This window comes from Centruroides sculpturatus, unplaced genomic scaffold (assembly GCF_000671375.1).
Source record: "Centruroides sculpturatus isolate CEXI.00-Female unplaced genomic scaffold, Cexi_2.0 scaffold597, whole genome shotgun sequence".
In the NCBI taxonomy this organism is placed as follows: Eukaryota; Metazoa; Arthropoda; class Arachnida; order Scorpiones; family Buthidae; genus Centruroides; species Centruroides sculpturatus.
Window position 1 is genome coordinate 409,798 of NW_019384690.1, and position 18,861 is coordinate 428,658.

Consider the following 18,861-nt stretch of genomic DNA (forward strand, 5'->3'; position numbering starts at 1 on the left):
ATCAAAAACGAACACACCATCACCGGTTTAAACGGCAAACTAGGACAGTTTCGTTTTAAACGCGATCACCGCAACCAAACGCGTGCGATGATCAAGTATCTCAACCAAGTTTGCCAAAGCGGGACTAGCGCAAGTAGAACAAAGTTAAGGCCAGTAGAAAACTAACCGCGCTGAGACTAAGTAAAGTTCACCAAACCGGCGAATACCAAGTTTGGTTCTGGTTGTAAATGCGTCTTTTCCAACGGATCATCGTTCAAAACATTAGTCAAATCGCGATCGATAATCCCGAAACAATTAGAAAAAAGTTGCTGGCAAATTCCATGGGTGACTAGGGTAATTATAGACTAGGGCGGTCAAGCGGTCAAGATCGGTCGGATTTTTAACTTTACCGCGCCGGTGTTAAAACTGTTTTTGGGATTGATTAAACTCGTTTCAGGCCAAGGCCAACCGAAAACAAATCCAGTTTAAAAAGGTCAAAATTGGTTGGTTTATAATGGTGGGGTAGTTGTAAACAAACTACGCAAATTTTAAGTTGAATTTGAGAAAGGATAAGATGCCATTAATTCCTCGGTTTTTGCAGAAGACGAGTGGATTAGTAACGAGCCTGTTTATCGTTGGCCTAGTTTTGGCGTTTTTGGCCGGAGCGGCGTACAGTTTAGAGCCGCGGTTAAACTACCGCGTCTTAGGCTGAACAATTTGGATCAGCGGTTTTGTTTTGATCGCTCTTCAAATTTTGATCGCACTCGTTACTCATTTTAATGGGCGTCTCGCTAGTTGGAGGGAGGAACCACGCGGTTTTGCTTTTTTCTACGTTTACAAGCTTGTGTTTGGCTTAGCGCTAATCGCGCTTGTAATTGTGGCTGTGTTCGTGATGAACACGGTTTAAAACCGCTTCAATATGAAAAAGAGTTGATTTCAAGACCGCTTTTTACCTTCCATGGCTCGGTTAGGTAACCAGCGCCACCTGGCTACGATTCGGGATGCTTTTGCCATTTTTACCCCGGTTATTATCGCCGGAGCGATGGCTGTTTTGTGACGTTCGGTCATTTTCTCGCCCGCCGGCGGACAAGGGGCCGTTTCAGGTTGGTGACTGCACTTCCAAAATTTCACGATTAGCCAGCAGGGCATTTATTACAAATTTTTAACCGTCATGAGCTACTGGATGCTCTACGTTCAAGTCGGCACGATTAACGTCATGTCGCTTTACATCGCGTTCGGAGTCGGTTATTTCTTAGCTCAAGCTAAGAACAACAGCACGCCGACGATTTGCGGACTCACCACGTTAGCTTGCTTTTTAAGCGTGACTTCGATGATGATCAGCGGCACTTGGGAAAGCGGAATGTACTGACTGGGTGCGCGCGGTCTTTTAACCGCGATTATTATCAGCATGATTTGCGCCGAGTTTTTCTGTTTTCTCTCCAAGAACGACCGGCTGTCGATCAAGATGCCTCAAGGCGTACCACCGGCTATTTCGCGCGCTTTTGCCAAACTATTCCCGGTCATTTTGACGATTGTCTTAGCGGCGACAATTAACCTGATCGTCTGGGTACCTTTTTACTTCACGGGGATTGAACTCAAAGAAGGTGCTTCTTTGCAAGTCAATTTCAAACGAGACTTGGTTCTGAATAAACAGCAGTTTGACGCCTTGGTCGGACTCGGTCTTAGTTCCGAGCACTTTACTAACGTTGACCAAGCGCTTTGGGACCAACTGGTGGCAGCGCCGGACCAAGCCACATTCGCCCGTCTGATTGCCGACCACTCTTTCCAAGGCTTTACCGCGGTAGACCCGCAAGGCGACTTAATGGGCCAAGCGATCGGAGCTTTCCAAAAAGGTGACTACACGACTACACTGGGCACTAAACCGCTCACGGGCGACGTCACTTTGACTTCGTTTATTTACGCGATGGTTGTGGCGCCGTTTCTAGAAATCGCTTCTCGCGCCGGAGCAGCGCTAGGTTTAGCGATTCTTTACGTTTTTATCATTTCGTTTTTCTGGTTTTTTGGTCTCCACGGAGCCAACATTGCCAACGGGGTTTTCAACCCGATTTGACTGTTGCTCTACGCTCAAAACGTGAGCGGCATTCAACAGCACGTTTTCGTGCAAGGAACGTTTGACGCCTTTATTTTTATCGGGGGATCGGGAGCGACTCTAGCGCTGATTTTAGCGACGCTAATTTTCGGGCGCAAAAATTCTTCCCAACACCAAATTTCCCGTCTTTCGGTTGCGCCGGGTATTTTCCAAATTAACGAACCAGTTACTTTCGGATACCCGCTGGTGCTGAACATGTACTTAATCATCCCGCTTTTCATCACGATGCCGATTTTAGTGGTGACGACTTGGGTTGGCATCGGAGTGCTCAAACTAGTTACTCCGGTCAAAGTGCTCATCCCATGAACAATGCCGATCGGAGCCGGCGCGTTTATCGCCACCGGCGGTTCGCTCTGGGCCGTTCTACTGGCGCTAGTCAACCTCCTAGTGGCGATGGTTATTTACACGCCGTTCGTGCTAATTCTTAACCGCCGTGACAAATTGGCTGAGACGCAAGTAGACGCCGCTCTTCAAACCGAAGAAGGCCAAAAATTTGTGGCGCGCCAAATCGAGACTTAACTCGTTTTTAACTTTGAGAGTCTAGCGGAGCGCTAGACTCTTTTAGTTTGTTTCTAGCGACTGGTAGCCCGATTGACAAATGCTATAATGAACTTAACTTTTTTAGGCAAGGAGAGCGAAAATGTCGGCAATTAAGCAAGTCCACGCCCGCGAAGTGTTGGACTCTCGGGGTAACCCGACTTTGCAAGTTGAAATTTGAACTGAGGCTGGTGGTTACGGATCGGCGATGGTTCCCTCGGGAGCTTCAACCGGTCAGTTAGAGGCGGTTGAACTAAGGGACGGCATGGTTAAAACTGCCCAGGCACGCCGTTTGAGCAAAAAGTGGTTCGGTGGTAAAGGCGTTGGCGTCGCGGTGGAAAATGTTAACCGGGTGATCGGTCCTAGGTTGATCGGACTCGAGTCTTCCCACCAAATTCTAGTTGACCAAACGCTGATTGGTCTCGACGGAACGCTTAACAAAGCTAAGCTGGGCGCGAACGCAATCTTAGGTGCTTCGCTCGCCAACTTAAAAGCCAGCGCCGACGAAAGAGGTTTGCCGCTCTACCAGTACGTGGGCGGCGTCAACGCTAGCCTTTTGCCGGTTCCGATGCTCAACGTCATTAACGGCGGAGCCCACGCCTCAAACACGCTCGACATTCAAGAGTTTATGATTATGCCGATCGGAGCTCAGACGTTCCGTGAAGCGCTTCAAATGGCCAACCAAGTGTTTCACACCTTAGCCAAAATCCTTAAGCAAGCGGGCTACGGAACGCTAGTTGGCGACGAAGGAGGTTTTGCTCCCAACTTAGATTCCCACGAACAAGCGCTTGAGTTGCTCGTGCAAGCGATTCGTGAGGCCGGCTACAAACCAAGTCGTCGCGGACCTAAAGCGATCGCGATCGCGCTCGATCCGGCTGCTTCGGAGTTTTACGACGGTCACTACTACCGGTTTAAAAAGCTCGAGGAAGCGATTCGTAACCGTCAACCTAATTTTGAAAAAAAACGTCTCTCGGGCATTAAAACTCGCTTTACGTCGGGAGAAATGGTTAACTACTGAAAACGTTTGGTGGCCAAATTTCCCATCATTTCAATCGAAGACGGTCTAGCTGAAAACGACTGGGCTGGTTTTGAACACTTTACCAGCGAGCTCGGTCAAGTGATTCAAATCGTGGGCGACGACTTGACCGTCACTAACCCGCACATTTTGAAAAAAGCCGTTCGCAACCGCGCGATCAACTCGATCCTAATTAAACTCAACCAAATCGGGACCGTTACCGAAACGATCCAAGCGATTGAAATCGCTCATAAGGCTAACATGAGCGCGGTAATTTCGCACCGCTCGGGCGAAACCGAGGATACAACCATTGCCGATTTAGCCGTCGCGCTTAACACGGGGCAAATTAAGACCGGTTCGCTCTCGCGAACCGACCGGGTGGCTAAGTACAACCGCTTGCTCGCGATTGAAGAAATGCTCGGACCAGCTGCCCGTTACGAAGGCGAGCAAGTTTTCCACAACTTAGGTAAGAACGTCAGCGAGTAGCATGGTAGAACAAAAGCTCGGTCAAGTGAGTCAAAGGCTGTGGATGATTGAGTACGGCGACCGGGTTAACTGGCAAACGATCGAGAGTCTCAGTCGCTGGAAATTATGGAAAATTTTCCGCCGCGAATCGCCGCGACTAGTTGACCTATACCTCCACCAAGTGCTTGAGCAGTGGATTCGGCGCCAAGACCAAAACAGCGAAGCGTTTCTTAGTCAACTCAAACGTTTAATCCGTAAACTCAAACTTAGTCTCAGCGAACTCGAGCAGCACAACTTCAACTTAATCGAGGAGCGAGTGTTCTCCACTTTTCGGCACATCAAAGTTTTGGACGTTAACTTTCCCTTTTACAAGAAAGAGTTTGCCGCCGCCCGTTTTTTAGGCGGTCAGCTTTACCAAGTCAAAAAAGCTGGTCGTTTGGTCGCGCTTCTCAAGGGTGAGCTCCTGATCACTAGTCGCCGTTTCATCGTTACCAACGCCCAAACTCACCTCAGTTTTTCGTACCGCCAGATGGTTCGTTTAACGTTTGAAAATTACGGTATTAAGTTCGGTCTCCAAGGCCATCCGGCCACTTACGTGATTCGCATTCACGACCAAATTACTTTGATCAACACGTTCGTTAATTTGGTCAACAAGCGCGTGCGTTGAATGGCGCGCCGTTTGCCCAGTTGGGAGGTGAACGGTGCCCCGCCTAACTAACGTGACGCTCATTAACTACGACGAGCGAATTGACAACGCTGACTTGGTGTTTGAGCGCGGTATCATCACCCAGATCGTCACTAAACCAGGTCAAGGACAACAAGTCGTCGTACCCGGTTTTATTGACACTCATGTTCACGGCTGGGGCGGTTATGACGTGTGCGATTCGACCGAGGCGCTTGAAAAAATTGACCAAAGTTTGGCGCTGCGCGGCACGACTAGTTGATTAGCGAGCGTGATTAGCCAGCCTTGGGACGAGCTAATTAAGATCGCCATTCGCATTAGTGCTTACGCAAAAAAATCACCGTCTTGCCTAGGTTTGCACTGGGAAGGTCCGTTCATCAGTCCGCTCAAAAAAGGTGCTCACAACCCGGCCTATTTGCTCAAACCAACCGCTGGTAAAATCGCCGAGTTAGACAAGGTTAGCCGCGGTCTAGTTCGCAAAATTACTTTCGCGCCGGAGGTCGTCGGTGATTTAAAAAAGGTTGTCCAAACGTTTTTAAAAAGAGGCATTTTGCCAGCCTTAGGGCACTCAAACGCCAGCGCCGAACTAGCTGAAAAAGCTTTTGGACTAGGCGTTAACCAGGTCACCCACCTTTGGAACGCTATGTCGGGAGCTCACAACCGTCAACCGGGTCTAGTCAGCGCGGCCTTGGTAAACCCAGCGGTTTACACCGAGATCATCGGCGATCTTTGCCACGTTGATCCCGTCACGTTGCGTCTGAGCGTTTTAGCTAAGCGTCCCGAGCGAGTTATGTTAGTTTCCGACGCGATTCGTCCGGCCGGTTTAGCCGACGGTCCAAGCGTGTCAGGCCACCTTGCGATCGTTAAAAAGGCAGGCCGCATCACATTGACCGACGGTCAAACTATCGCTGGTTCGGCGACCAGTCTTTACGACGCCTTTGTTAACTTAATCAGACTAGGCTACTCTTGGCAAGACGCGGTCGCCATGAGTTCCCACACTAGCGCTCAGGCTCACAAAATTGAGCGAGTCGGCCAAATCAAAGTCGGTTACTACGCCGACTTAGTCGTTTTAAAGCGCGACTTAAGTATCAAAGCTGTTTACAAGCGGGGTCAGTTATGCGGGTCTTAGGGATTGACATCGGCGGCACTTACACCAAAGTCGGTCTGGTGGAAAACGGTCAAATTACCGAGCGCTACGAAATAAACACCGATTGCGCGATCCTTTTCGAGCCGCTCAGTCAAAAACTGCCCGCTCAACTTTGGGAGAAAGTTGATTTGGTCGGAATTTCCATCCCAGGTTTTGTCGACCACCAAAAATCGATCGTCACTTGGTCGGGCAACTTGCAACTGCGTGATTACGACGTGCTCAAACATTTCCGGGCCGACGTGCCTTTTAAGGGTCCGGTGGCAGTCATCAACGATGCTAACGCCGCGACCTTAGGCGAGTTTTGACGCGGAGCCGGCGCCCACTACGATTCAATCATTTTCTACACGATTGGGACTGGGATTGGCGGCGGGATAGTTGTTAACGGTCAGCTTGTTTACGGACACCAAGGCTACGCGGGCGAGCTCGGTCACGGCGGTAATTTTCAAAACCAAGTGCCTTGCACCTGCGGTTTAAAACATTGCATCGAACCCGTTTCTTCGGCGCTCGGTATCGAGCGCGCCCTTGAGGCGGCAGGCTTACCGAGCAGTTTAAGAAAAATTAAAAATTTGCTCGGCCACGATCGCAAAGTGGACGCCGTTGTAAGCGCGTCTTTAACACCGCTCGCCCATCACATCGCCACGATGGAAACGGCCCTTAATCCCGAGGCGATCATCATCGGCGGCGGCGCTTCGGCGCTGGGCGAACCGTTCCGGCGTCTTTTGGCTAACTTAGTTGAGCAAAACCAACTCGCCTTCATCAGTCGCTCGACTAAAATTCTTCTGGCTCAGACTGGTAACGACGCGGGCATGTTGGGAGCTGCCTTTTGGGCGCTTGAAAAAAAACGCAGGGAGGCGCCGTGCAAGTAATCGTTTTACCGACTGCCAGCGCAGTTGACCATTACGGAGCTAATTTACTGGACCAGTTTGTCCGCCGTCATCCGCAGGCTCGGATCGGTTTAGCGACCGGCCAAACTCCGCTCGGCATTTACGCCCGTCTAGTCCAACTTCACCAACTTCACAAAACCGATTGGTCGCAAATTGAAACGTTTAATTTAGACGAGTACTTAGGACTAGCGATTGACCATCCGCTTTCGTACCACCACTACATGCGCGAAAATTTCTTTAAGCACGTCAATCTGAGTCCGAACAAGACCCATTTGCCCGATCCAACTGGCGATCCGATCAAGACCAGCGCAACTTACGAAAAAGCGCTCGGTCAGGGGCTGGACTGCCAACTGCTCGGAATCGGTCAAAACGCCCACATCGGCTTTAACGAGCCGGGTAGCGCGTTTGACAGTCTGACCCGCGTAGTCAACTTAACCGCATCAACGATCAAAGCTAACGCGCGGTTTTTCCCGAGCCAAGCCGACGTGCCGCGCCAAGCGATTAGCATGGGGATCGGCACGATCTTAAGAGCTCGCAAAATAATTTTGGTCGCGACGGGTGCAAGCAAAGCGACCGCGATCAAAGCTAGTTTAGAAGGTCCCATCAACCCAAAAGTGCCCGCCTCTGCTTTGCAAAACCACGCCGACGTCACGGTCTTGCTTGACCGAGCTGCGGCGAGTAAGTTAACTAGTTACGCGAGCCAAAAAGTATAATTAAGGCGGGGCTCTTTCAAAGAGCAAGGAGTGTTTCAGATGTCAGACAAGCGGTTAAAAGTCGGTGATAAGTTTGGTTTTAAGGCGGAAATGGTTCCGACGGGAGAATTTGATTCGCGGCAGTTCAAGCAACGTTTGTTCGTGTCGTTTTTTCCGAAACTAAACACCCAAGTTTGCGATTTGCAAACTTTAAAAATTAGTGAATTAGCGCGTCAGTACCCGGGTGAAAAATTTGTCGCTATTTCGCTTGACCCAGTTAGCGTGGGCAAAGCGTGGTTGGAGGCACATCAAGTCCAAAATTTAACTTTGCTTTCCGACGCTAAAATGCGCGATTTTGCTCGCCAAACTGGACTGGTAACGGACGACGAATCGATGCTCTTAAGGGGGCTAATGGTAATTGATGCCGACCAGCGCGTGGCGAGTTTAAGCGTTAACCAAGATTTAAAGGTAGCACCCGATTACCAAGCGATTAACAAATTTTTAGAACCGGAAAACTAAGCGACGCGACCTTGTTTTTTCAAAGTCTTGGCTGTTTTAGCGCTGACACGCAAAGTTTTTTTCTGACCACCTTCAACAACGGTTACTTTTTGGAGGTTAAGTTCAAACTTACGCCGCGAAGCGTTCATCGCGTGCGAACGTAAGTTGCCTGACATAGCTCCTTTGCCGGTGATTGCGTCTTTTCGTGCCATTATTTCTTCCTTACTTAGTGCTTTTAAACTGGTCTTAACTGCGACCAAAGGTAAGATCATTATACCAAACGGGGTCGCCAGATTGGGTATAATTTGCTTGTTGTACCTCCATGAGTAAACTTAACCTTGACATTTACAAAGTAATCACGAGCGTCCCTGGCATAGCAACTTTCGCTAACCTAGATTTTGCCGCCAAGGAAGTTAATTTACCGCTTCGCAGTTACGCGAAAGGGTTCGCTTTTCGCAAAATTGCCGACCAAAATCACTTTGAATTAGCGATCATTGTCATGCGTAACACCCGGGTTAAAACGATTTGCAAAGAACTGGTTGGTCAACTGGTCAGTCTTTTTAAGGCTAACAAAGTCAACTGCGATAAAATTGACATTTACGTCCGAGGAGTCAGCTAATGAGCCAACTTAGCGCCGTTCAATTTAAAAAAGCGCTCATTTCCGGAGCCAACGCTCTGATTAATTCCCGCGATAAAATTGACGCACTTAACGTTTTTCCCGTTCCCGACGGCGACACAGGTTCGAATATGGCGGGAACGGTTAAGTCGGGATTAAGCGAGATTGAGAACCAAGAATTTAAATCAATCGGCGAGTTAACTAAGCGTTTCGCCCGGGGCGCTTTGCTAGGAGCCCGAGGCAACTCGGGCGTGATTCTTTCGCAAATTTTCAAAGGCATTTCCGTCGCTCTAGACGGCGTGACCAGCGCAACTAACTTTCAAATCGTGGAGGCGTTTATCCAGGCTCAAAAACACGCCTACAAATCGGTCATGAAACCAGTTGAGGGCACGATGCTGACGATTATTCGCATGGTGGCAGAGCACCTAGAAAAAACCGTTACCCACGCCCACACTTTCGGAGATCTTTTCCGCAGCGCCGTGCAAGAAGCGCGTCGAGCTTGCGATCTAACTCCCAATCTTCTGGCGATTCTTAAGGAAGTCGGTGTGACCGACTCGGGCGGCGAAGGGCTGGTTTTGTTTTTGACCGGTATTTTGCGGGCTTTGGAAGGTAAACCGGTCGCGCTCCAAAGTCCAAACTGGGATCAGTCAACTTCAAGCGGCGAGTTTTTGCACGGGGCTAACCAAGTTTACGAGGGCGAGTTTGGCTACTGCACCGAGTGCGTGATTGAGCTTGAAAAACCGGAAAACTTTGACAAGCGCGCGTTTGAAAACGGTCTGGGCAAGTTGGGCGACTCGATCGTGGTCGTCCACGACGAAGAAATCGTCAAAGTCCACGTTCACACGCCGACGCCGGGCAGCGTCTTTAACTACGCTCAGCGCTGGGGTGAATTTCTCCGACTCAAGTCGGAAAACATGACGCTCCAAGCTAACCTTTCCCAAGGTCAAAAAAGTCACGTTCCGAGTCGTCTGGGCGAAGACGATCTGCCGGCTGACCAAGCGATCGAAGTCATCTCTTGTAACGATGGTCACGGCATTATCGCCGAAATGAAAGACTTGGGCGCCCATGTGATTGAGGGCGGTCAAACTAACAACCCTAGCACCCGCGATTTTTTGGCTGCGATTGACCAGATTAAGGCCCAAAACATCATCATTTTGCCCAACAACTCCAACATCATTCTCGTCGCTCAGCAAGTGATCCAAACGATCCGCGATAAGAACATCATCATTATTCCGACCAAAACACAAATGGAAGGGATCACGGCCATGCTTAACTTTGACAAGACTAATTCGCTTGAGGAAAACCAGGAGTTAATGCTCGAGGGCGTCGAAGAAGTTTTGACTGGCCAAGTCAGCATCGCCATTAAGGACAGTAAACTTAACAAAGTTACCATTAAAAAAGGGCAGTACCTAGCGATCGCTGAGCGCAAAGTGGTGGCAGCGGTTAAATCTAAAGTTGAGGCGGCTAGCCGGATCGTCGACAAACTGGTTAACGACGACACGGAAATCATCACCATCTGGTACGGCGCCGATGCGACCGAAGCCGACGCCCAAGAAGTAGCCGTCTACGTGGAAAGTAAGTACAACGCGGTGGTGGAAATTAAAAAGGGCGGACAACGTATCTACGACTTTTTAATTTCCTTTGAGTAAGCAAGGAGAAAAATGCGCAAAATAGCTTTTGATGTGATGGGCAATGACCACGGGGTGCGGCCGGCCGCAGAAGCCGTGGTCGAATTTGTCCAACACAACCTTGACTACTACTTTTACCTAGTTGGCGATCGCAAAGAGATTGATAAGTACGTCAAAGATAACGAACGCATCAAAATCGTCGATGTTCCGCTCAGCGTCAGCGGTCAAGCGAACGTTCGACAGGTGCGCCGCCAAAAAACGTCGATGCAAGTAGCGATTGAGTTAGTCAAAAGCGGCGCGGCCGACGCGGTGATTTCACCGGGTAACTCGGGCGTTTATCTCAGTTCTTTGACGCTGAGCCTTAAACGCATCCCCGGTTTGAAACGGCCGGCTTTCATGCCGATCATTCCAACTGTTAACGCGGGCCAGTTTTTTGTCATGCTTGACGTAGGCGCTAACAGCGTGGCGACTAGCGAAATGCTTGAGCAGTGGGCTAAGATGGGGTCTGTTTTTGCCAAAACGATCTTGGCGATTGAAAACCCCCGGGTGGCGGTGCTTAACATTGGCACCGAGCCGACCAAGGGAACCGAGCTTCACCAGGCCGTTAACCAAAGTCTAAAAAAAATGCCTCGTCTCAACTACGTCGGGTTCGTGGAACCGCGCGACATTTTAAACGGTCAAGTTGACGTGGTGGTTTGCGATGGCTACGGGGGAAACCTAGTTTTAAAAGCGATGGAAGGAACCGCGCTGGCTTTTAAAAAGGTTTTGAAAAACGAGCTCAAAAGTCGTCTGAGTTCTCAGATCGGCGGACTGCTAGTTCGGAAAGCATTCAAAAGAGTGGAGCAAAAGTTTGACTACCGCAACGTTGGTTCAGCCTGGGTGATCGGCGTTAATGGCTTAGCCGTCAAAACCCACGGCAATTCCGATAAGCAAGCCTACTTAAGCGCGCTCAGTCGTTTGGCCCGCGCGCTGGAAGAAGATTACCTGGCTAAGTTTGGCGGGGTGTTTGCTTAATGAGTTTGCGCGAGTTCTTAGGTAAACTGGGGATCAAACCGCGCGAGATGCTTTTTTACGAGCAAGCTTTCACCCATCCTTCGTTTACCAACAAAAAGGGCCAAACCGAAAACTACCAGCGACTAGAGTTTCTAGGCGACGCGATTATTAGTCTTTACGTAGCGCGCCGAGTCTACCGGCTAACTCCGCCACTCAGCGAAGGAAAAATGTCGATTTTAAAAGCTTCGGTGGTCAGCTGGGCTAACCTCGGTGCTTTGGCGCGCAAACTTAATTTTCAGAACCAGATTCGCTTTGCCCCCAAAGCCCAAGACTTAGGACAGAACGAAAAAATTCTTTCCGATGTTTTTGAAGCTTTTATTGCTGCTCTTTACTTAGACAAAGGTAGCCGATCGAGCAACCACTTTTTAGACCGGGTGCTGAGCGCCCAAATCGCCGGACTGCAGGGGCAAGAATTGAAAAACCCCAAAACTTTGCTCCAAGAGTATTTACAGCGTCAGCAAGCCCGGACGTGAGGTTACAAAACCACGACGCGAAAAGCGGTTTTTTACACTAGAATTGAATGTGATGGCCGAGTGCTCGGACGTGGCAAAGGCAAAACCCGTCAACAGTCCGAAGTTGAAGCTGCGCGCCAGGCGCTGGAACGTATTAACCGGGAAATAGAGGACTAACGTGCGATTAATCAAAGTTGAAACGCAAGGTTTTAAGTCGTTTGCTGATAAAGTCGTTTTGACTTTTGACGGCGGAGTAGTCGGAGTAGTCGGGCCGAACGGATCGGGTAAATCAAACATTAACGACGCGATTAAGTGGGTGCTCGGCGAAATGTCGGCTAAGTCGCTGCGCGGCGATTCGATGGAAGACGTGATTTTCTCGGGTTCTAAAACGGTTGCCGCCCTCGATAAAGCTTACGTTTCGCTGACTTTTGACAACCGGGAAAAACGCGTTTCAATTCCCCACGAGCAGTTTACGATCACGCGTTCGCTCAAACGCGGCCAGACGAGCGAGTACTTCATTAACGGTGAAAGCGCTCGTCTGCGCGACATCCGCGAAATAGCGCTTGAATCGGGAATGGCTAAGTCTTCCCTAGCGATTATTTCCCAGGGCACGGTTCAAGACATCGCCCAAGCGAGCAACGAAAAAAGACGTCTTTTCTTTGAACAAGCGGCCGGAATTGCCAAGTACAAAGCCCGCAAGTTGGAGGCACTTCGTAAGCTGGAAAAAACGACCGAAGCGCTTGAGAAAGTCCGGGCTGTCGCCCAGGAGTTAGAACGCCAACTGCGACCGCTCAAACGTCAAGCCGAAAAAGCCCGGCTTTACTTAGCGAAGCGCCAGGAGTTAAAGGCCGTGGAAATCGCGCTTTTAGCCCAAGACATCGCCTTTTACCAAAGCAAACTAATTGAACTGAGCGCTCACTTAAGCGGCGTGGAAACGAGTCGTTCTGATTTGCAAACCCGTTTGCAAGTCAGCGAGGAAGATCTAACTTACAAAACCCAGCGTAAATTGGAACTTGACAACGAAATTCACGCGCTTGAAACCGAAAACCAAGCGCTTTTAGAAAGACTGGAAAAAGTTGCCGTCCGTGATTCGGTCGCTAGTCAGCGACGTCAGTTAATGATCGGCGGGCAAATCGAAGCGCCCCGCGAGGAAAAAATTAGCGCCCTGGACGAAGAGCTCAACCAAATCGCCCAGACGATCCAAAATTTTCAGCGTCTTGAGGCTAAGCACCTAGAAACAGTTGAAGACCGTCGCCGGATCATCCGTGAAATTCAAGCCGATGTTTACGCCAACCAAGTTCAAGTTGACCAAAATCAAACCGAACTGTTGACTTTAAAATCAAAAGTGGCGATTTTAAAGGACCAGCGCGACCACAAGTCAAACCTTTTTAAAGGTGTTAAAACGATTCTCCAAAACCGCCAAATTTTTAGTGGTTTGCACGGAATGGTGTGCGATTTAATCAACGTTTTACCCGAGCACCGCACCGCGATTGAAACAGTTTTACAAAACGCGCTCCAACACCTAGTGGTTGACGATCCGCAAGACGCGATTAAGGCGATCAACTTTCTCAAGGAAAACCGGGCTGGTCGAGCTTCGTTCGTGCCGTTGAAAGTGATTAAACCCAAGAGCATTCGTGCTGAACACCAGCAAATCGCCAGTCAGCAAAGCGGTTTTGTGGCGCTCGGCAGTTCGCTGGTTGAGGCCCAGCCCAAGTACGCCACCTTAGTTGATTATTTACTCGGACACATTTTGGTCGCCGACACGATCGAAAGCGCTAGCGAACTGTACCGACTTTTCCAGATTTACCCGATCGTGACGCTTGATGGCAACATCATTCGTCCGGGCGGTTCGATGACCGGTGGACACCAGGAACGCTCTTTGAATCTGCTTGGCTTGGAGCAGCAAATTGACCACTTTGAATCGCAAGTGCCTTCGCTTGAAAAAGACATTAACAAGTTAAGAAGCGAGATTAGTCTTTTGCAAGACCGTCAGCAAGAAGAACAAAGTTTGATCGCCTCTAACCACCTTGAGTTAGCTAAATTGGGCGAGAAAATTTCGATCCAGCAGTCGCAGTACAACTTGCTCAAAACTCAGTACGAAACGCTGACTAGTCGTCAGTTTGTCGCTAAAGACGGCGGCGATCAAATCGACGAAGACTTAATTCAACTTGAATCGCAGCGCAGTTCTCTGCTGGCGCTGATCAAAGCTAAGCGCGAAACGGCCATCGCTCTTAACCACGAGCTCGGTCGCTTAACCACGACTAAGAACGAACTTGAACGCGAACTGCGCGAACTGCTCGAAAAATCCAGTCAGCAACTCAACACCAAAAACCAAGCCGAGTTCATTTTGGAAAACGCCCGCCAACGTTTGGCCGAGGAGTACGAAATGACTTTTGAAGCGGCTTTAGAAGCCGAAAAGCTAACGATTGAACCCGAACAAGCGCGGGAAATCGTCAAAGGTCTGAAGAGCGAACTCAAAGAGCTTGGGCCAGTCAACGTGGACGCGATTGCCGACTACGAAGAGATCAACGGACGGTTTGAAAAGATTAAGCAAAACGAGGACGAACTTAACTCAGCTCAGGAACTGATCATGAGCGCGATTAACCAAATGGACCAAGTCATCATTACCCGTCTTGACGAAACTGTCAGCGCGGTCAACCGCGAAATGGATGGCATTTTTAAAATTATGTTCGGCGGGGGTCACGCCGAGGTCAAGTACAGCGATCCCAGCAACTTACTGGAAACGGGGATCGAAGTGATTGCCCAGCCGCCCGGTAAAACGATTCGCAATTTGAACTTGTTCTCCGGTGGTGAAAAAGCGCTGATCGCAATTTCGCTCTTGTTTGCCATCTTAAAAGCCCAGCCGCTGCCGCTTTGCATTCTCGACGAAGTTGAGGCCGCTTTAGACGAAGCCAACGTGGTGCGTTTTGCCGACTACCTCCAAGAGTTAAAAGATAAAACCCAGTTTATCGTCGTCACCCACCGGGTGGGAACGATGGCCAAAGTTGACAAACTTTTCGGAGCAACCATGCAAAAACGCGGTGTGACGAGCTTCTTTTCGGTTGCGCTCGCCCAGGCTGCTAATTTGGTTGACAAAGAAGAGCAACTTGCTTATAATGAGTAGACAATGTCAAGCGCCAGTCTTTCCAAACTTAAAATTGTCTCGTTAATTCACGATGATTTAGCCCGCGAATGACGCCAAGTCGCCACCGCCTGGGACAAATATTTTAACGTCGATCACGCCGTGGCCGATCCCGGTCAACTAGCGACTTATTTAAACCAGCACGTTGATTTTTTGTTTCTTGACGGCAAGTCGTTTGACCAGTTTGAACTGCACTACTGGGACGCTTTTAAAAAGATTAACCAATCTTTCAGTTACGTAGTCCTCAAACGTTCACCGGATCGCAGCGATATCCACGTTTTTAAATCGCTGGCCGACGACATTATTCATCTTAGCCAAGGTTTTGAGCAAGTCAAGTGAAAGACGATCGCTCTCTTGCGGCGTTACTGGGAAATTTATTCCAAACCGACGACCGTCATTTACCGCGGCATCATCGCCGATTTTATTGACAGTTATGTCTCGCTGAACGGCAAAGAAATTTCCTTAACGCGCAAAGAATTTTTAGTTTTAAAGTTGCTTTTGGAACGCCGCCGTCAGCACGTGGGCAAAAACGAAATTTTTAACCAAGTTTGAAAATACGTGCGGGGCGGTGACACGACCCGCGTGGTTGACCAAATTATTTTCAAACTGCGCAAAAAGATTGGATCAGCCTACTTTCACACCGACCGCGAAAGAGCGGTCAAGTTTGAGTAGCCCGGCGCGTACCTGGCGACTCTGATAGGATACCTATGATTTTGAAAACTTACGATTTTCACGAATTAGACGTTAACCAAGCGGTCAGCAAAGTGACTTTGGCGCTTTTGGAATTAACTAACAACGCCCACTACCGGCAAATTAAGTTAGTCGTCGGGCGGGGCCAAGTTATTCGCCAAGTTGTGGTTGATCACCTTGAAGAGGAGGGTTGCAACTGGGAGTTTGAGCGGGGTAACCCGGGTGCCATCATCGTTTACCGCTAATTAGTTAAACTTTAATTTTAACGTCGGGAATGCGGCTGCTTGGTAGAGCGGCGGTCGGACTGGCGTCGTGCTCAGCGTTAAGTTCGCCAAAGGCGTTAACGATGTTGGAGATTTTACCCACAACGGTGATTAAGTCATCGGCTCCGAGCGTAACGTTGCCCGATGGCAAGTGGACTTTTGGCCCGCGTTTGATCGATACGACCGAGACGCCGAGCTTGTTAAACTTGAGATTTTTGAGCGGTCGGTTAATCCAGTCGCGGTTCCGCAGGGCGGTCGAACCAATCGCATAGCCATCGCCGATCTCTTGGAGTGACTTAGAGTACTTAATGAAGTTGGTGCTGGTGGCAATTAGCGCGGCGCGGATGCCAGCTTCGTATTCAGGACGAATAATGATGTCCACGCCGATGTGTTTGAGGACTCTTTCGTGGGTGGCGCTTTTGGCTTTGGCGATGATGTTTTTTGCGCCCAGTTCGATTAGCGAAGCGACGATTTCGATGTTATCGCTGGTGGCCACGATGACTGTTTCAAACAAGTTAATTCCGACCGCTCGCAAACCCTCAATGTCGGTTCCGTCAACCACAACCGTGTTGGTGTTGCGGGAAACCTCCTTGAGATTTTCTTTGTTGCGGTCAATCGCTAAAACGTATTTGCGCAGTTCAATTAGTTGCTTGACGACGGTCAGACCAAAACGACCGATGCCGATTACACAAATGTCGTTGACGTTTTTGCTCATCGCTACCTCCGGGGAAAACTCCCATAATTATACTGCCTAAGTCTTGAAGTATAATTTTGGTTATGAAAAAAATCCCCGATCAAAAGGGACAACCAATCACTCTCAAGGAGCGGTTTGCCCGTCGGATCTACCGCTTTCGGACTTTGTCGGTTTTTAAGCACATTTTAATTTTTTACCTCTTAACTACCTTAGTTGGCGCGCTGATTTTGTACTTGCCGATTTCCCAGCAGGAGAAAGTTGAGGTCACTTTTCTAGACGCGCTTTTTGTGGCCGCTTCGGCTTTTTCGGACACCGGGTTGGTGACCGTGCCGACTTACAGCACTTGAAGTTACTTTGGTCAGGCCGTGATTGCAGTTTTAATTTTGACCGGCGGTATCGGTCTTTTTTCGCTCAAAGTTTACTTCTTCAACATTTTGCTCCGCCGTCCAATTTCTTACAACACTAACATGACCCTCTCAACCGAGCGAGGTAGCAACAAAGTCGGCGGTTCGCCACGGATCATCAAAATTTCAATCACGATTCTTTTCTGTTTAATTCTGCTTTTTTCGTTCGTGTTAACGCTTTACTTCTACTTTGTGCCGGTTGACATGGACCCTTCTAAACCGGGCGTTAGTAGCGAAGGAAAACTGGGCATTTCACCCCACGGCAGTTGACCCGACGCTTTCCGTTTCGGTGTGTTCCACACCATTTCCGCGCTCAACAACTCGGGTTTTGACATCGTCGGACCCCAGTCTTTAACGCCTTACTACTTTCAGTTCGGCTTGCAAATAATGTTTATGCTGCTTTTTATCATCGGCGGAATCGGCTACCCGGTCATCTACGACACTTACTTGTACTTTAAATCCAAGGTCACCAAAACGCCCTTTCGCTGGTCGCTCTTTAGTAAGTTGTCAATGGTGACGTACGTGATTGTCGCCCTAGTGGGAATTGCGCTCGTCGTCGTCTTTGAAATGACGATTAAAAGCGAGCGCTCGTTTTGGAATTCTTCCGACTCGAGTTTTGGCAACGCCGGCGAACGGGTGATGGCGCTCATTTTTAACACTATGTCAACCCGTAACGCCGGTTTTTCAACGATCAGCATGTACGACTTATCGCGCTATTCGCTGTTTGTCTACATCATCTTGATGTTCATTGGGTCGGCACCTTCTTCAACGGCCGGCGGAATCCGAACCACCACTTTGGCGATCATTATCATGGGAATTTGGAACCGGATCCGCGGTCGTGAGCAAGTTCGCGTTTTCCGCCGGGTAATCCCCGGTCAGACGGTTGAACGCGCGTACGTAGTCTTCGCAACTTCAATCGCGCTCGTTTTTCTTGTGAATGCGATTGGTAACACTTCGTTTAACGATTACGGCGGCCTACTTAACGATCAGAAGTACACGCCCGTTGATGCCGGCAGCGTGCTGGCTCGACGCGACGACAAGTTCACTTTCATTGAATTGCTCTTTGAAGTTTCGTCGGCCTTCGGAACGACCGGACTTTCGACTGGCCTGACTAGCGGCCTGTCAGCGGCGACTAAGTCCTCGATGATTTTGATCATGTTCATCGGGCAATTAGGCGTTTCATCAACGATTTTGCTCTGGGGTCGTCGCAACAGTTCGGCTAAGCATTATTCGTACGTCGATGAGGACGTAAATATCGGCTAGCCGAGGCAAATTTTTGTATAATGGGTGGGCATTCTTACGCTAGCCGAATTAGCTCAGTGGTAGAGCAGCTGGCTGTTAACCAGTTGGTCACAAGTTCAAATCTTGTATTCGGCGCCAAGGCCCATTGGTGAAACGGTTAACACATATGGTTTTCATCCATACACGAGCGGGTTCGACTCCCGCATGGGTCACCAATTACGCAAGATTAGCTCAGCTGGGAGAGCATCTCCCTTACAAGGAGAGGGTCGGGGGTTCGAGCCCCTCATCTTGCACCACGCTGGTTTAGCTCAATTGGGAGAGCAACGGTCTTGTAAACCGTAGGTTGTAGGTTCAAGTCCTATAACCAGCACCAGCGCCCTTAGCTCAATGGTAGAGCAGAAGTCTTTTAAGCTTTTGGTTAAAAGTTCGAATCTTTTAGGGCGCACCAAGCGCAAGTGGTGGAATTGGCAGACACGCTAGTTTTAGGCACTAGTTCCTAACGGAGTAAGGGTTCAACTCCCTTCTTGCGCACCATACCACCTTGAGTGACCACCCAAAGACTTTGACGATTGATGTTTACCGTTTTCCCGCCCGAGTGAAACCGCGCGGGACAGTTTTGGTGCTGGGGGCTTTTGAGTCGCTTCACCGCGGTCACGCCCGTCTTTTTG

The 18,861-nt window shown here is 49.4% G+C and overlaps 6 protein-coding genes and 5 non-coding genes across 11 annotated transcripts; 10 read left to right on the plus strand and 1 right to left on the minus strand.

Annotated features, from left to right (window-relative positions):
* Positions 1 to 697: 697 nt before the first annotated feature.
* On the plus strand, positions 698 to 4,127 carry LOC111627273 (enolase-like). Its single transcript, XM_023370844.1, is given in 2 exon segments — positions 698 to 707; positions 2,725 to 4,127. A coding segment is annotated over 1 exon segment (1,398 nt). The 5' UTR covers positions 698 to 707; positions 2,725 to 2,729.
* A 4,500-nt stretch (positions 4,128 to 8,627) lies between these two features.
* Positions 8,628 to 10,274, plus strand: LOC111627275 (uncharacterized protein SERP0792-like). The gene has a single exon (XM_023370845.1). The coding sequence runs from the start codon at positions 8,628 to 8,630 to the stop codon at positions 10,272 to 10,274; it is 1,647 nt and encodes a 548-aa protein (XP_023226613.1).
* Positions 10,275 to 10,286: 12 nt separating this feature from the next.
* Positions 10,287 to 11,267, plus strand: LOC111627276 (phosphate acyltransferase-like). Its single transcript, XM_023370846.1, has one exon. It carries the CDS (start codon positions 10,287 to 10,289, stop codon positions 11,265 to 11,267), a length of 981 nt encoding a protein of 326 aa, XP_023226614.1.
* Positions 11,267 to 11,779, plus strand: LOC111627277 (ribonuclease 3-like). Its single transcript, XM_023370847.1, has one exon. The coding sequence runs from the start codon at positions 11,267 to 11,269 to the stop codon at positions 11,777 to 11,779; it is 513 nt and encodes a 170-aa protein (XP_023226615.1).
* Positions 11,780 to 11,831: 52 nt separating this feature from the next.
* On the plus strand, positions 11,832 to 14,882 carry LOC111627278 (chromosome partition protein Smc-like). Its single transcript, XM_023370849.1, has 2 exons — positions 11,832 to 11,858; positions 11,928 to 14,882. The coding sequence occupies exons 1-2, from the start codon at positions 11,832 to 11,834 to the stop codon at positions 14,880 to 14,882; spliced, it is 2,982 nt and encodes a 993-aa protein (XP_023226617.1).
* A 957-nt stretch (positions 14,883 to 15,839) lies between these two features.
* Positions 15,840 to 16,568, minus strand: LOC111627279 (ktr system potassium uptake protein A-like). Its single transcript, XM_023370850.1, has one exon. It carries the CDS (start codon positions 16,566 to 16,568, stop codon positions 15,840 to 15,842), a length of 729 nt encoding a protein of 242 aa, XP_023226618.1.
* A 1,688-nt stretch (positions 16,569 to 18,256) lies between these two features.
* On the plus strand, positions 18,257 to 18,328 carry Trnan-guu. The gene has a single exon. It is a non-coding gene; the product is annotated as a tRNA-Asn (tRNA).
* Positions 18,329 to 18,332: 4 nt separating this feature from the next.
* Trnae-uuc lies at positions 18,333 to 18,405 on the plus strand. The gene has a single exon. It is a non-coding gene; the product is annotated as a tRNA-Glu (tRNA).
* Positions 18,406 to 18,413: 8 nt separating this feature from the next.
* On the plus strand, positions 18,414 to 18,486 carry Trnav-uac. The gene has a single exon. It is a non-coding gene; the product is annotated as a tRNA-Val (tRNA).
* Positions 18,487 to 18,490: 4 nt separating this feature from the next.
* Trnat-ugu lies at positions 18,491 to 18,563 on the plus strand. The gene has a single exon. It is a non-coding gene; the product is annotated as a tRNA-Thr (tRNA).
* Positions 18,564 to 18,566: 3 nt separating this feature from the next.
* On the plus strand, positions 18,567 to 18,638 carry Trnak-uuu. Its single transcript has one exon. It is a non-coding gene; the product is annotated as a tRNA-Lys (tRNA).
* The last annotated feature ends 223 nt before the right edge of the window (positions 18,639 to 18,861 follow it).

Excerpts from the sequence above, each read along its gene's own strand:
- LOC111627277 (XM_023370847.1), top strand. The coding sequence starts at position 11,267 with ATGAGTTTGCGCGAGTTCTTAGGTAAACTGGGGATCAAACCGCGCGAG.
- LOC111627278 (XM_023370849.1), top strand. The coding sequence starts at position 11,832 with ATGGCCGAGTGCTCGGACGTGGCAAAG. Across the intron at positions 11,859-11,927 it reads AGTGCTCGGACGTGGCAAAG|AGGACTAACGTGCGATTAAT; the intron begins GCAAAACCCGTC and ends ACCGGGAAATAG.
- LOC111627275 (XM_023370845.1), top strand. The coding sequence starts at position 8,628 with ATGAGCCAACTTAGCGCCGTTCAATTTAAAAAAGCGCTCATTTCCGGA.
- LOC111627276 (XM_023370846.1), top strand. The coding sequence starts at position 10,287 with ATGCGCAAAATAGCTTTTGATGTGATGGGCAATGACCACGGGGTGCGG.
- LOC111627279 (XM_023370850.1), bottom strand. The coding sequence starts at position 16,568 with ATGAGCAAAAACGTCAACGACATTTGTGTAATCGGCATCGGTCGTTTT.